At 48.9% G+C, this 14,996-nt stretch overlaps 1 protein-coding gene across 2 annotated transcripts in view; it reads right to left on the bottom strand.

The window, feature by feature from the left end:
* The window catches only part of LOC120391362 (venom factor-like), an 83,196-nt gene that overhangs the window by 43,600 nt on the left and 24,600 nt on the right, over positions 1–14,996 (bottom strand). For both annotated transcript variants that reach the window (XM_039514934.1, XM_039514936.1), the window contains exons 12-22: positions 14,407–14,522; positions 11,987–12,133; positions 11,050–11,262; positions 9,748–9,942; positions 8,685–8,846; positions 7,409–7,538; positions 6,805–6,876; positions 5,749–5,949; positions 5,004–5,115; positions 1,394–1,479; positions 1,080–1,219 (exon numbers count right to left, since the gene is read on the bottom strand). In XM_039514934.1, the coding sequence (XP_039370868.1) occupies positions 1,080–1,219; positions 1,394–1,479; positions 5,004–5,115; positions 5,749–5,949; positions 6,805–6,876; positions 7,409–7,538; positions 8,685–8,846; positions 9,748–9,942; positions 11,050–11,262; positions 11,987–12,133; positions 14,407–14,522 (1,574 nt within the window). The remainder of the gene's footprint in view (positions 1–1,079; positions 1,220–1,393; positions 1,480–5,003; positions 5,116–5,748; positions 5,950–6,804; positions 6,877–7,408; positions 7,539–8,684; positions 8,847–9,747; positions 9,943–11,049; positions 11,263–11,986; positions 12,134–14,406; positions 14,523–14,996) is intronic.

Below are 14,996 nucleotides of genomic sequence, written 5' to 3'. Positions count from 1 at the left end.
CTAGGTACTAGGGGTTTAATGAGGTGATGGGAGAGGTAGTTTGTTGTTACAGCAGACTGGCAAGGGAACTTGGGACCCCAGCCAATGGGCTGGAGAATGGAGACCCCAGTGACTGGTGACCAGGTGACCCGGAGGCCCAGCTCAGGAGTCACAGCTGGTTCTGGCCAGTGGGAGGACAATGGGCTGCGAAGAGAGGACCCCAGTGACCTAACCATCCGATTCCAGCCAGAGGGGGCCAGAGGAGGGCTGAGAGGAGAGGAAGCCTAGGAGACCCTGTTTACGACCTTGTTTACCTGGATAGAAGACAATGGACAGAGGCGGGGCTTGGGCCCAGTGATATCAGATGCCTAGCTGGGAAGCAGGGGGGCTCTGGGCTGAAGATGGGGAGCAGGCAGAGCCCACTTGGATGGGGGGAGACCTGGATGTGCAGTGTTGAGGGAGGCCAGGCCTGAGGCCCTGAGAGTTTCCTGTGCTGTGTTCAATGCTCAATAAACCCTCCTGTTTTACGCTGGCTGAGAGTCACTCTGGTCTAGAGAACAGGGTTGCACTGTCCCCTTCTGGGGGTGGAGGCCCCAGGGATCCACAACGAGTGGACTCCCGGGGGCGGCGGGGCACAGCGAGAAACAGGTGTGCTAAGGCTCAGAGAGGTACAGCTCCAGGAGGTGGAGGGGCTTAACCCCGAGATAGCCCTTTTACCGGGGTTCACTCTGTCTCACTGAAAGGGGCACCCCCTATGGACCGCCCGGGGCCAAGAGTGGGCATGATATGTGAGTCTGTCACACCCTTTGAAGCACCTGGCACTGGTCAGTGTTGGAAGACAAGATACTAGGCTAGATGGACTATTGGTCTGACCCAGTATGGGTGTTCTTATGTTCTTAACTGGGTGGATTCCATAACCCTGATCCTGCAAGATGCTGAGCACCCAACAAGGTCAATTGGAGACAAGCGTGTCCAGCCCCAAAGGGATCAGGCCCTAGAAGAACAAGCCTTCCACCATTTTGTTTTGGTTTAGTTTGGCTGTCTGTCAAAGCATTGACACCTCAGGTCCATTGCAGAGCCCCATGAGGCAGTGAGCTTACCTTAAGGTTTTGGTCCCAATAGTTGTAGAGAATAGCCCGGATTTCCACATGCTCATTCCTCACTACAGAGTAGGGCAGACGGAGGTCGATGAAAATTTTTTTCATTATTTTTATCTCATAGGGGTCAGCCACACAGATCCCTGCAATGGGGAAAGACCCAGGGTCAGAGACAGGGGGGCTTATACTTTAGTCCTGAAATGTGTCTCCTCGATTATTCCATCTCACTGTGACGTTTCCAAGGCCCATTGTGGCCTGGGGTCTTTTCCCCATTAGCTTTTCTTCCTGTTCTCTGGAGAACTTGTGGTGTTCCTCACCTTTGGTCTCTGAAAGGCTCACAGCCAGGACTTCCCAGGTGGTGATGGAATCCTTCAGGAAAATAGGCATCGTCTTGGAAGAAATTCTACATGGAAAGAGAAAGACAGAGTCTTTTACAGAAGGAAGGAGCTAGGACTCATGGACAATCCCCAGCTAAGGGTGTAGATTGGGGTCTCAAACACGCGACCCGCGGACTTATTTCCTGCGGCCCACCATAGGGCCCCCTCTGTCCCTCCCCTCCCCTCCCCGTCCTCCTCCTCACCTCCCCCATGCACTCCACGTCCCCACTCCTCCGCCTACCTTCCAGTGCTTCCCACCACCAAACAGCTGTTTGGTGGTGCTTAGGACTTTCCAGGAGGGAGGGGGGAGAAGTGGGGAGACAGCGTGCTCAGGGGAGGAGGGGAGGAAGAGGCAGGGCCAGGGTGGGGATTTGGGGAAGGGGTTGGAATAGGGGTGGGGCATGTACTGAAGTGTCACTAGAGGTGAAGAAACCGGAGGGCAGAACAAGCCCAGGCTCCCCCCGCCCCGCTCCAGTCCCAGGGGCTTCCTCCTCCACCTGCTCAGCGCCAGGCTACCTACTTGTGCCAAGCCACGCAAGTGGAGTGGCGGGAGCATGGGGCAGTGCGAGGCTGATCCCATCCCCACTGGCCACACACAAACACATGCAGGCTGCAGCGGGCTAAGCGGAGCCCAGCGCTGTAAAGCCGCGAGCAGGAGAAGGGAGAGAGAGCCACAGGCTGGGCAGGGGACCCGCAGGAGCTGCTGAGGCTGTATTATCGCGCTGGGCTGATGGGGCGGAGGGTGTGTGTGTGTTTTTTCTCAGCCAGCCCTTCCCTAGTTTCTCGGGGCATCGCAGAGTTTTCACATTTGAAAACAGCCCCCAACTCCTCACTCTTCCCCTGGAAGCAAGCATGATTTGCAAACTGGGGATGGGGGGGGGGCTTTCCAAGCCACACGCTTCCCTGCTCTTCTGCTTCCTTCTGCCCCCTGATTACACAAGCCCTGTGCAGCTAGATACCTCTAGTGGCTATGGTAACACCCTCTTTTCATTAGGTGCCAGCGTAAGACCTCAAAGAGCTTACAGTTTAGCAGAGATACCCAGGAGCCAGGAGGCACAGGAAGACCCAGAGGGGGGATTAACTTGGAGCAGTCTGGGAGAGGGGTTGTTCATTTGGGCATCTATGCAGTGATTTGAATCATACCAGTCATTCCCCTTGGCTTCAGGGTTTTGTTGCAATGCACGTGCTATCAAAGCCTGTTTTGAAAGGTGCTAAGCACCCTGAGATCCCACTGATCTCAGTGGGAGGAGAAGGAACCTCAGCGCCGCATAAAGGAAGTTCTAACAGAGAGATGACCTAAGGGAGGGAGATTCAAAACCTGCATCCCAGCCCCTTGCTGTTCTGGGCTGTGACGTGAGGCTGAAAGGTGCTGCCAGCTGCTTTCTGTGAGGCTCAGTGCACGCTCACGGCCAATGGCTCTTAGTCCATCAGTCCCCATCAGACCCCATGACAGCTCCCTCTGCTTCCGCAAGGGTAATGGCAACGTTTGGAAGTACATATAGATGTGAACAGGTTTTCTCCTCCATGAATAACAAATCTGTGTTAAGGTCAAGGCTCACTGATGAACATTTGCAAGCAACACTGAGACTGGTGTTGTCTCAGGATATCAAACCTAATATTGATGCTTTAGTTGATGCAAAATGCTACCAGCTAAGTGGCCAAAAATGAAATGACTGTTAAAATTAGCACTGACTTTTCGCATTACAGTTTTTAAAAAGTTAATACATTGACTTTTAATAGCATACTATATTCCTCTTCTTTTTTTCATTTTTTACTATATTTTTGTATTGTTGTGTGGCCTTTGGGCCAATGTACTAGTCCTCATGCGGCCCTCGTCGTGATTTGAGTTTGAGATCCCTGGTGTAGATCCTCCTATCTCAGGTTGAGGTCCATGGCAAAGCCTTCTTCACCCACCCACTGAAATACACAGCCCTCTCTGGGGAGGAACTCAGTGGCGCAAGTTCTACACCAGCCACAGGACACAACCTGTTTTAAAGGTCTCAAGGGTTGGGATATTAATTCTAGTGTCCCGATCAAATTCCAAGCAGGGGGATTATAATCCATTCCAGTGGAGAGGGGCCTGACCCAGTGCCTCATTTACCTTAAAAAAAAAAAAACGCTGGTCAAGGCTGATTCCCCACTCTGGCACTTTGAGGGCAGCAGGTGGGGGCCTGCAAGGAATCTAACAATTAATACTGGCCATTCCAGGCTTGTATTAAACTCCCAAGTTTACAGCTTTCCTCTGACCTTGGATGGATAGATGCTGCCACCACCCAAGTGCAAAAACCCCTTTGAGAACCCAGGAAGGTGCACTTGGGTACCCTCAAGCCCTTTCAGACCCCTCTCCGGGGGAGAGCTGAAAAAGAAAACAAAGGAAATCAGCTGTTGCCACCAGCTAATTCAACAGAATGTGCACAAACCTGTTAAGACACAAAACTCCAATCCTGTCCTTAAAAAAGGTGAATTTTATTAAAAAAAAAGAAAGAAAAAAATACTTCTAAAAACTCAGGCTATTACTACTACTATTTTAAAAGAGCAAATACAAAAATTAAGAGCAAATTCAAAAAAATATACTCACTCCCTTAGCTTTTTTGAGATCCAGCTTAAAGTTTACAAACAAAACAAAAGCACCTGGGGTTAGCACAGAGGAGTCCACAAGTCATAAAGAAATAAAAGAGATAAACCTAATTGCGTCGTCCTAGACATTTCCTGATTTACTTACATATCTGGGGTTCCAAATGAGTAGTTTCATACCTGGCTCAAGCTCTTACAGCACAGTTCCAGCCCTGTCTCTGTTCTCCGGGAGAACAACACAGACAAAGGGGAAGTTTTGTCCCATTTTAAAAAGTTGTAGCCTTCCCATTGGCTCTTTTGGTCAGGTACCCACTCCCTTCCTTTTACCTATGGACTTTTTAACCCTTTCCAGGTAAAGCAAGTAAAGAACAGCTAATAAGAGGGAGTTTATAGCTAACTGGCTGGCTGGGTGTCCATAAAAGGGAGCTACCCCCTCCTTCATTTATCACACATCCAGTTAGAAAGCACCATCAATATCTTGTGATTCAGCAACCCAGTAACACACCCTGAATAACAATGAAATGAGGAACGGTTCCTGAACAGGATAAAAGGCCAATGATAAACAGCCAGACACCTACATTCATATTCTAGCACCTAAATCAGCTGCCTGGTTTTTCATTAGGGCTGAAGCCAGGGGATACTGCTGGCTGCTCAGTACCTCTGGATGTCGGGCCAGTTCTTTTAGGTACCTAAATATGGGCTCACAACTGGAGTAACTGAATGAAATTCTCTGCTCTCTGTTATACAGAAGGTGAGACTAGATGATCTAATGGCCCCTTCTGGCCTTAAAATCTAGGACTGACTCTATGAATATGGATCAGCTGCTGAATGCTGGCCCTACTTCATGACAAATACTCCAGCCGGCTCCACTGGGGATCTTGCTGTGGAGAGACACTGACTTCAGTGGGAGCTGCACCATGCCACGTCTGAATATGGCCCTTTGATGAATGGAAGTGACACGGTCACATGCTCTTACCCCAGTTCATTTGGTCGCTCATTCAACCGCTCCACTTGCCACAGCCAGCTCTCTGGAAACTGGCTCCTTGAGATGACATCTTTGTCAGACATGAAATCTTCATCCAAGTCACCTGGGAAGTCAAATCACAGACCGTCTGGCTCTGCTGTGACATTGTTTGGAATAGGGCAAACCTGAAAGGATTCGAGGGTTGGCCTGCTCTACTGACCTCAAAGCATCTGTGATTTGACCTACGTTGCCAAGTTTTGATGCTGCCAGCCCAGAAGAGCATGAATTGGAGTGTGGTTGAACGGCTGGAGGGGAAGCCACAGGCTTCTTCTCCTCTCCATGCCTGCCTTTCTGTTCCCCCATGAGCTAGCCTTTTCTGGGCTCCTATAACACTGGTATAAGCCACTGGCTCAGTGCTACATGTGTGCCCTTTAGTGGATATTCTGCAAAGGTAAGAGACTACTACTATTCCTAGCTAGGGAGTTACCCTTTTAGCTCAAGTGGTAGAGGACTGTGCTTTAGAAACAATGGTTAAATCTCAGCGGTGACTTGTGAAGAAGTTATTACCCGGACTCATCTGGGTCCCCATATCAACATGGTGCAACACTAACAGGATTGCTGCCACTGCATTCATGCCCATCTCTCCCATGGGAGATCTGTGAACATGGGCAGCGTTGATTCATGTGGTGTGGTCTTATTTCTCTAACAATTCCCCCAGTCTTGCTCCTCTGAGTGATATTGAAACCCTTGTACTTGCTTCTTGCAAGTTCCAGGTGGAGCTCCCGTTGCAGCTTGTCCCGTATGGTCTTGATATAATTGCAGCAGTCGAGGAAGGTCTTCTTGCATTCATCTGTATCCAGGATGTACCCAACCCGCTTCTCACAGCTGTGCCCCATGGGGTTCTCGTGCATCCCGTCTTCACAGCATTTCTTCAGCTTCTGGTCCTGGTAATCTGCCACTGAAATGTACAAGCCAGGAGATCATTCCTACCAAGCTTCTTCTAGTCCTCACTCTCTCTCTCTCATTAATTTACTAGTAGACATGGCCAAAGGAGGAACATAGAAACTGGCACTCTGCTATAATCCAGTATCTTGTCTCTAACAGTAACTAGCACCAGCTGCTTCAGAGAAAGGTGCAAGAAACCCCATAGTGGAATAACCTGCCCACAGAGAAGTTTCTTCCTGAACCCAATCAGAGGTTGGCTCATCCCCTGAAGCATGGGGATGTATAGGTCTTCTTAAAAAATCCTATCCTATGGAATGGTGAACATCCTCCTTTTCCATGTAAATGGCTCATCCTCTTTTGAATCCTGCTAGGCTCTTGGCCTCAATACAATCCTGTGGTGGTGAGTACTATGGGTTAGTTATGCATCGTGTATGAAAATAGTTCCTTTTATAAATTCTTAATTAGAAACCATTCAGTTGGGTTGAGTGTCTCCTTGTGCTTCTATGGGTAATGTAACAATGTAGCTGTTGTTGTTATTTGAGTTGTGTAGCACTTTGGGTCCCCAGTCATGGCCCAGAACCCCACAGTGCTGGGGGCTGAACCAACACAGAACAGAGAGACGGTCCGTGCCCCAAAGAGCAAGTTACCATTCATTGTTTTCTATCCCTCTATCGCATCCCCTCTATAAACTGACCAGTTCCAATCTCTCCCCATGTGGAATTCTATCCAGACTCCCCCGTCTCCTGCTACAGGAAATGCAGCTGGCAGGAGGCTGTAGGAGGGTGAAACTGGTCATGCTAGGGAATCGCATTCCTGCTTTGCATGCTTGCTTTGACCAAGAATAGCAACCCCCCTGATTAGTACCTACCTTTGTTTGCCTTATACTCAATGAGCTGAACAGAGCGACGCCGGCGTTTTGCTGGCTGGGGACACTCTGGATCTGCAGAAGGAAGTGAGAAATAGAAATTAAAATCCCACCTACCAAGTGAGGCCCTACACTGAACTTGCTGCCATTTGTCTGTCTGGATGTAACAAGGTAACTTTCAAACACCGCATCCAGTCAGTTCCCAAATTTCTGAGAATGGTCTAGGCCTCAATGAGTGGAACCCCGTTGATTTAGAGGGAAATCAGAAAACCAGAAAAGCCATTTTGGCACTTAACATATTGCTCCTTCCTGTTCCGGCTGGGAGCCACATAAGAGCTCTTGGGCAGATGCTCAGCCAGCCAGAGCAACTGGAAAGAGAGGAGAGTGAAGGAGGCTTCATTCCTTCCTCTCTCCTCATGCACTGCCCCCAAAAGCCTGCAGCCTGGGGTAGAGAGAGTGTCAGAGAGAAGCACCATCTGCCCGTCCCTTACAGTCCAGGGGGGAAGAAAGATACTTTGGAAGTGGGAGAAACTCAGTGAGCTAGAAGAGACACTTTCCTGCCTTCCTCCATCACTCATGGTGACCGTTCAGCTCTATAGAGTGATACCTGTTCTCTGGGCTGTGGAAATCCCATTGCTCGTCTCCAGGGCCAGTCCAGCATCCGTAAATACCCCCAGATTGTCCTTTCCACTGCCAGCCGTACAGCCAATGTCACTCTTCTCCACCGAGTCCCAGATCTGTGCGACATAAACATAATGGTTGAGAGATTATTGTTAACAATGACACTTCCCATTTATACACTGCCATCCAGCATGATCCCAAAGCATTATACAGACTGCGAGCTGGATTCTGGTCTCAGGTACAATTGTGCAATCTGCAGTAACTCCACTGACTTCCTTTGACTAGCTCTGTGTTTGCAGCAGGGTAAATGAAAGCAAAACATGAGATGTAAGTAAAGGATTTATTGCAACTCAATCTCCACTGAAATGTGTCCATCTCTGGGATCGAGCACAACACCCATTCTGCACCAGCAACACAACCGATTTCAGGAGGAGAAAGAAAAAATGATACAGCCAGTTGAACCCAGACAGAGGAGGATGTTAGGCAGAGAGAAATTAAATACCCAAATTAGAATTCAGTCAGAGCATCAGGGCCCTGACCCTTGTTGAAAGGGTCGCAGGAGATTTAATGACCAGAACGTGTTTGAGATATGTCAGCTGAGAAATGGCAGTTTCAGTAGCATTGCGTCCCCTAAAACCTTGATAGGGCCCGCGGATCAGTGCTGACTCAGAAGAAAACGCACCCTCTGTTGAGTCACTAACACTTTTCTCTGCAGCACAGCGCCCCCTAATGTTGCACTGGGACATTGGTTCAGCACTGACTGGGAGGGGACAGCACTGCCTGCTGAGACCCCACTCCACTCAATACAGCACAGCATCCGCTATCGCCGCATTGGGGGCAGTTCTGACTGTGGAGGGAGAGCGCCCCCTACTGAGCACACCCCCACTCCCTGATGTACAGCACCACCATGGGCACTGAGGTGAGAACTGTTTCTATAAGGAAAGCGCCCCCTACTGCATCACCCACACAGTTCCCTACAGCCCAGCACCATCTGGGTCAACACTGTCCAAAGGGCAGCATGTCCTTTAGTGTGTCCAGAACAGCACTCCCTGCAGCACCCTGGGTGTCTCCCATCCAAGTACTGACCAGGCCCAGCCCAGCTCAGTTAAAGTACAGTGGAGCTCACACCCCAAGCGGCAGCTCTGCAAACAAAAGGCTCACTTCGCTTTTCGCCATCCTGGGGCGTCAAGCAAGGATAAGAGCCAAGCTGCATTTCCCGCTATAAACATCACAAGTTACGACCAACATCTTTCATACCCAACCTTAGATTGTGTAATTTTGTGGTTTTTGTTCAGAACGTAGACTCCTTTGTCCACGGCCACCAGGCCGACATAAGCTCTGTGGTCTCCTTCCAGCTTGAGTCTTGTTACAGTTCCCGGCTCATGGATTTTCCTGTCTTCATTGGTGGCTCCTTTCACCACTAGCTGTATGAAAGAGTGAAGGGAGAGGTTTTGTTTTAAAGCAGAGGAAGCAGCTAAGAGCCCGTCCTTTGCAAAACATAGGATAAAAGGAGGTAAGATCTCAGTGACAGCTACTTGAGCATCCGAAAGCCTAGTTCTGATCTCAGTGGCAGCTGTGTAAATCTGGAGTAGTTCCACTGACTTCAGTGCTGTTACTCCATATTCATGAGGGTGTAAACTGAGAGCAGAATTGGACCCAATGTTTTTGAAGTCCCTTTGTCCCTCAGGCAGCCCTGGGAAATCTACAAAGAAGTTTGAACTGTAATGGATCTGCTCTGTGGGCCTGACTCTGATCTCACATTCGTGTAAATTAGGAGCAATTAACTGGAGTTACAGCAGTGTAGCATTGTAGTTACATCACAGTCAGGTCCCCTATAGGCATCTGGAGTCACATCTACTGAATTCATGAGCCAAAAATAAGCATCTTACTCCTGTTAGCCCCAAAGAACAAGCCCGGCCCTGGGAGAGGGAGCTGGAATCAATTCTGACAGCCACATCATCAGCAAAATGCCTAATTATGGTGCAGATACAAAGCCAGATACTCAGCTGGTGCAAGTCAGTATAGCTCCATCCACTTCAATCCACAGAGTCTTTATTGCTGAGCTAGAAGGAACCACAACTTGACTCCCATATCCCAGAGTGGGTTGAGAGCATTGGCTTGTGGAGGCTGGGGAACATCTATGTACAAGTAAACCAACCAAATCTAATCCAGAATTTGCTGGAAGACAGTCAATTAGAAGCCCCCGGTGCCATTTTTAGAGTCCCTTTTGAGAGTCAGTCGGCACCTCAGGCTAGGAAAAACTACTTTGTAATAACACCTTCATAGGAATTAACATATAGAAGGTCAACTTGAATATCAACCTACCGTTCCCATGCATGTGTCCTGGATGTCCAGCCAGACAGAGTCTGCTACAATCTCCGAATTTCCTACTTGGTAGTAAGCCACGATGCGGAATGAAGGGATGAGGTCTGGAGTGATGGGCAGGGACATGGTCACCAGATTTTGTCCCACCTGCCTGGCCTGTCTCCCTACACGAATTATCTTCCCTTTATTCAGGATCTAACAGGGAAAAATGAGACATAGATTGTTAAAGGCCACAAGAGTTAACACAATGGATGATTCAGATTCCATGAATTTTCGCATCCATCTGTGTTGGTGTTAATATTTACTCAATCTGATTCCCAAATCTGAGTATCGTTTATGTTTCACCAACAGAGACCACCCCTCCTTTGCCCCATCCCACTCACCAAATATACTTCATATCCGTGCTATATGGCAACTTTATTATTTGATTTGTCCAGCTCTAAAAATAACAGAGTTGACCTACTACTCTGCGTTGAAAAAGTAGCAGTGAAATCTAGTGTTTAGAGCAGAGAAATGAGACCTGGGACTCCTGGGTGCCTTCCCTAGCTCAAAGAGGAAATATGCTCTAGTGAGTGCACGAGGAGGAGTCAGGACTCCTGGTTCCATCTGCAGCTCAAAGAGGAAGTATGGTTTAGTAGCAAGTGCAGAAGGATGGTTGTTCGGACTCCTGGGTTCTTTCTCCAGCTCCTGGAGGAAGTGGGCTCTCACAGGGCCCGGATAATCAGAAGTGGATAAGTGGTTGTCTCCATGACTGACTATTTCATTCACACTGTGACAGGGTGCTGGGCATAGGGTTGCAGTTTCAGCCCTCTGTCATGCCCACTCCTCGTTAGGGGAACAAATTAGAGCAGGCTGGAGGTAACCTGGCCCTAATTGAAGAGGCAGAGACAGCTGCTACCTAATTAGACTGTGGCTGCATAAAAGTCTCAAGGGAAGGAAGCCAGGGGAGAGCAGGAGAAAAGGATAAAGGAAGGGAATGAAAGCAGGGAGGTAACTCTCCCTCCCTCTTGCCTGCAGCTGGTGCAGGATTACTTGTTCATGGTGAAACAGCAGTGGGAACAAGCCTGAGAATAAAATGCACCAGTGGTTACTAAACCCAGCGTCTCAGAGTGACTTTATGAACCTTGCAAGGGCAGAAGCCAACCGGGCCCTGCCACACACACAATCAATATACTGCCTGACTGGGAAGAATTCTCTGCTACAGGTTCTCCTTACATGCAGTGGGACTATTAAAGGACATGTGGAAACTCAGATGATGCCTAAGTTCCAGGAGATCCCAGTACCCAGGGACGCAGCACTTACTATGTAGGTGAAATACTGGATCTGGTTCAGAACAGCTGGATTGTTGCTCTTCAGGTGGAAATTCACAAGTAAGTTGTCTCCAGGTTTGAGCTCAGAAGCCGTCACTGCCAGATGGAGATAGTTCTGAGACCCTCCTTGGGACTGATAGGCTTCAGCCACCATGGACTTAGAGGCCTGGCGGTTTGCTGGGAGGTTGGGATGGGCAGTTTTTACCTGCAGGGGAGGTGGAGATAAAATCCTAGTTGAATCTGGGAGTGAGCTTGGGGTCTCTAGCCCCTCACACTGGGTCACACCATGAGCAACAGCAAAGGAAGCTTTCATTGTTGGTGGATTCTGCTGCTAACAGCCATTCTAGGCATGACACTTCAGAGAAATGCCAAATGCCACTTTTAATTGGCCCATCGCTTCAGCACAGTCCTGCTGGGAGTCCAGATTTCTGGACTGTCAGAGAACATGTCCCTGAAAAGAGGAGACTGCCTTGCCCCTTGCAGGAGGGGTGAGAGGAATATAGACGGACTCTCTCCTCAAGCGGCTGGACACAGATAGATCCAGTGTTCTCTCGGGCTTTGTAGCTTGAGCCTGGTGTCACCTCACAGGGTCTTCACACTAAGCAGCCATGCGCTGTCTGCAGGCCTCCTTTGCTGCATGGTGGGTACCTTCAGTGTGGCAAGGGGACTAATCTGGACCTGCTGATGCCCATGTCAATGTTTTCTAGGATCTCTTCTGGCGCCATGATGGAGCACTGGTTACATGGTGATTGGAGCATCTCCAAAACCCAGTGGCATACAGGAAATTTACCCCAGGTGCAGATGGAATGCACAGAGTTCAGTTACCCCCCTGCTTAGTGCATGAGAGGGGAGTGAATGCCACCAACAGGGCATTTCCCTCGGGGTGCATATACTACTTAGCCCAGACTCAGCATTAGAAGGTTACTCACCATGACGGGAACCTGTTGCCTATCCCTGGGCATGTTTATAATCAGCTTCGCAGTTCCATCTCCCTGGGTCGGCCCAGCTGACTGGAATCCTTCAGCCTGTACTGGGACACGGGGGGCTGGAGAGCCATCAGGGTTTGTGATGTAGACCTGAGAGGCACCATCAAAAAGGGATGCATCGAATAAGGGGTGCAGCGCTCCCTTCATCCTAACTTTAAATCAAATCACATGTGTAGCATCTCAGGTCCATAGCCTCAAAGGTATTTAGGTGTCTAACTTCAATGGGAATTAGGCACCTAAATAAGTTTGAGTTTACAAATATCTTCAACTCTGATCTTAATTAAAGTTTTCACACTCTGACTTGGGGGATGACTAGGCTGCAGTTGTATGCACGCCATGGCTGCTGGCTGTGGTGCTCTGTACCCCTCTAGTGGCACCTAAATCACTTAGCAATGAATGAGTCTACTACAGCCTTAGCTAAGTGCCATGTGGCTTTTAGCTCATGCAGTAACAGCTCATGCATTTAGCTCCAGAGATCCCAGGTTCGATCCCGGCCATTGACAGATCCTGGTCGTTTTCGTTACCCAGTTACAGGGTGTGAACGCAGCTCGAGCTGACGTACCCACTGTAGCTTTAATCTCACTAGCCTGGGTCCTGGAACAGTAAAGCTAAGGCAGCGTGAGCATCAGTGCAGGCTAGCCCCGTGAGTAATTATCCAGGGGCCAGGGTGGGCTTGTATAGCTAGCGCTGCCGCAGTTTCACTGTTCCTGGACCCAAGCTAGGTGACGGAAGCTAGTTCAGGGATGTCAGCTAGAGCTCCAGGCGCACCCCGTGACTGCAGTCTAGACGTACCCTTTGAGTGCTGACTAGACCTGGGTCTGAAAACTCTCAAGACTGCAGAGATCAATGGCCTTGCAAAAGCCAAGGATGTTTTAAAGTTTTAAACCTATTACACTGTTGCTCCAAACAGAACCTTGGTAGCCGACGTAAAATCATTAGTACTCTGAAACCAACCCTTACATATTGGGCTTTGGGTGAAATAGAACATTCACCCACCTCTATCCTACATAAATCACCTGGGGTTTAGTTAAGAAGATCAAGCATTCTCCTCATGAATGCAGTTTGCACTACCTCTAACGACCTAAGCAGAGGCACCGACTCTGTGGATGCTCTGAGGCTGGAGCACCCACTGGGGGAAAAAAATTTAGGTGTTCAGCACCCACCAGCAGGCCCCACCAATCAGCGCCTCCCCCTCCCTCCCATTGCCTCCCACCCACTGAGGATCAGTTCAGCAGTGGGCAGGAGGTGCTGGGGGGGCAAGGGGAGGAGCAGGCAGGGCAGAGCTGGAGAGGGAAGATGAGAGGTGGGGTCTTGGGGGAAGGAGTGGAGTGGGGGTGGGGCCTGGGACGTAACGGGGGTCAAGCACCCCCTGGGAAATCAGAAAGTCAGCGCCTCTGACCTAAGATCTTTCCAGCCCGAAATTTCTGCCCGGTATAAAATTTGAGCACCCATGTTAGCCCTAAGCATTCAGAGAGCCGGTGCAATTAAATTACCCTCAGGCACCCAAGAAAAACAGACAGCTACTTGCATGGATCTTAAGGTTCAGCCCTTCGACTCCTTTTTATGTTTATCCCATTCACCACGCTATACGTAAAGCAAATATCCAGATAAGAAATGGACTTAAGCTGCTCACTGCTGTGGTCATCAATTACTCGTTTATGCACCTTTGGTCTGCAGCCAAAGATAATTGCTTCAGTTCTCTGCTAATTTATAGTCTTACGCACCTGCTGACAGAAAACTACTAAATTCCCTTCACAAACTCTTCAGCCCCAGAGGAGTGTGGGACCTCAAACCATGTTCTCTGCGGACAAGAGGACTGAGGCTGATTGGTTCAGAATTTTAGGAGCATAATATTTCTCCTGTAATGCTGCCTAACTCGCTGGGAGAAGAATCATTGTGTCAGTGCCAATTTTGAAATTCCCTCACATACTCATACCCACAATGGTCCCTCTTCCCCCTATTTCTGCAAATGCCCCCCCCTTTGCAACTCCTCACCTGTGCCCAATTCCCCTCTACAGTCAGAAAAGCCTGAAGTGCCAGCAACTAACACACAGTCCAGGGAATATTATCCCCCAGTACACGACTGACCCCAGAGCACATTTTGGGCCAAGACTCTAGCTAGGTGCCATTCCACACCTTGTATTTGCTGTCAGCTTTTGGGCCAGTGGAAATCTAGAGTGATTCCATTGCATACAGTGGAGCCACACTGGAATTAGGTTGGTGTAACTGAGATCGGAATGTGGCCCTTTGTTTCTGTTCTATTCTAAGTTCTTATACCACCCTCATCACCCTAGTACCCATAGTTCTCTCCTCTTTATACACCTCAGGCAACAGTGGCCATGATCCAGAAGAAGAGATATTACCATGAGTTCAAATGGCATCCCCGGCTTGAAGTACTTGGGTGTTTTTGTGAAGTGGATCTGATAGGGAGATGTCACAATGTTAATTCCGGTTCTCTCCGCTTCCACCATGTTGCTGCCTGCAGAGAGAAGCCATAGGTCAATTAAAACTGAGCGAGGCAATACAGATTTTGTCCTTAAGGTCCAGGCTAAAACACAAGGAATAGGTCATGATTAGATGTTGATTCAGTGCTGCTGAGTCTTGTGATTTTTGTTTTAATTCCTTGTGTTCAAGCCCCAGCTGCTAGAATCACCACATGGCATGCAAATCTCAGCTGTCATTTAAAAGAAGAAATGAGTTTCTAACCCTCCTGGTTGCAGAGAAAAGCTTCAAGACATGTCTCAAGTGCAATATAATGCCTCAAAAGCCAGGAGGGAAAGAAAAAGCAACCAAAGTTTACTATTTTAAAAAAAACCTCATGATTTTTTAATACAATCTCGTGATTTTGGGAGCGGGGGAATGACTTGTGATTTTTGCATGTTTGGGGTTGGCATTACTGCAGGCCATTGAACCTGATTCTGTTTTCACTCCAGTATAAATCAGGAATATCTTC

This window comes from Mauremys reevesii, linkage group 25, assembly GCF_016161935.1.
Source record: "Mauremys reevesii isolate NIE-2019 linkage group 25, ASM1616193v1, whole genome shotgun sequence".
Classification (NCBI taxonomy): Eukaryota; Metazoa; Chordata; order Testudines; family Geoemydidae; genus Mauremys; species Mauremys reevesii.
Note: the sequence above shows the minus strand (reverse complement) of the source record. Positions and strands in the feature narration are given on the sequence as shown.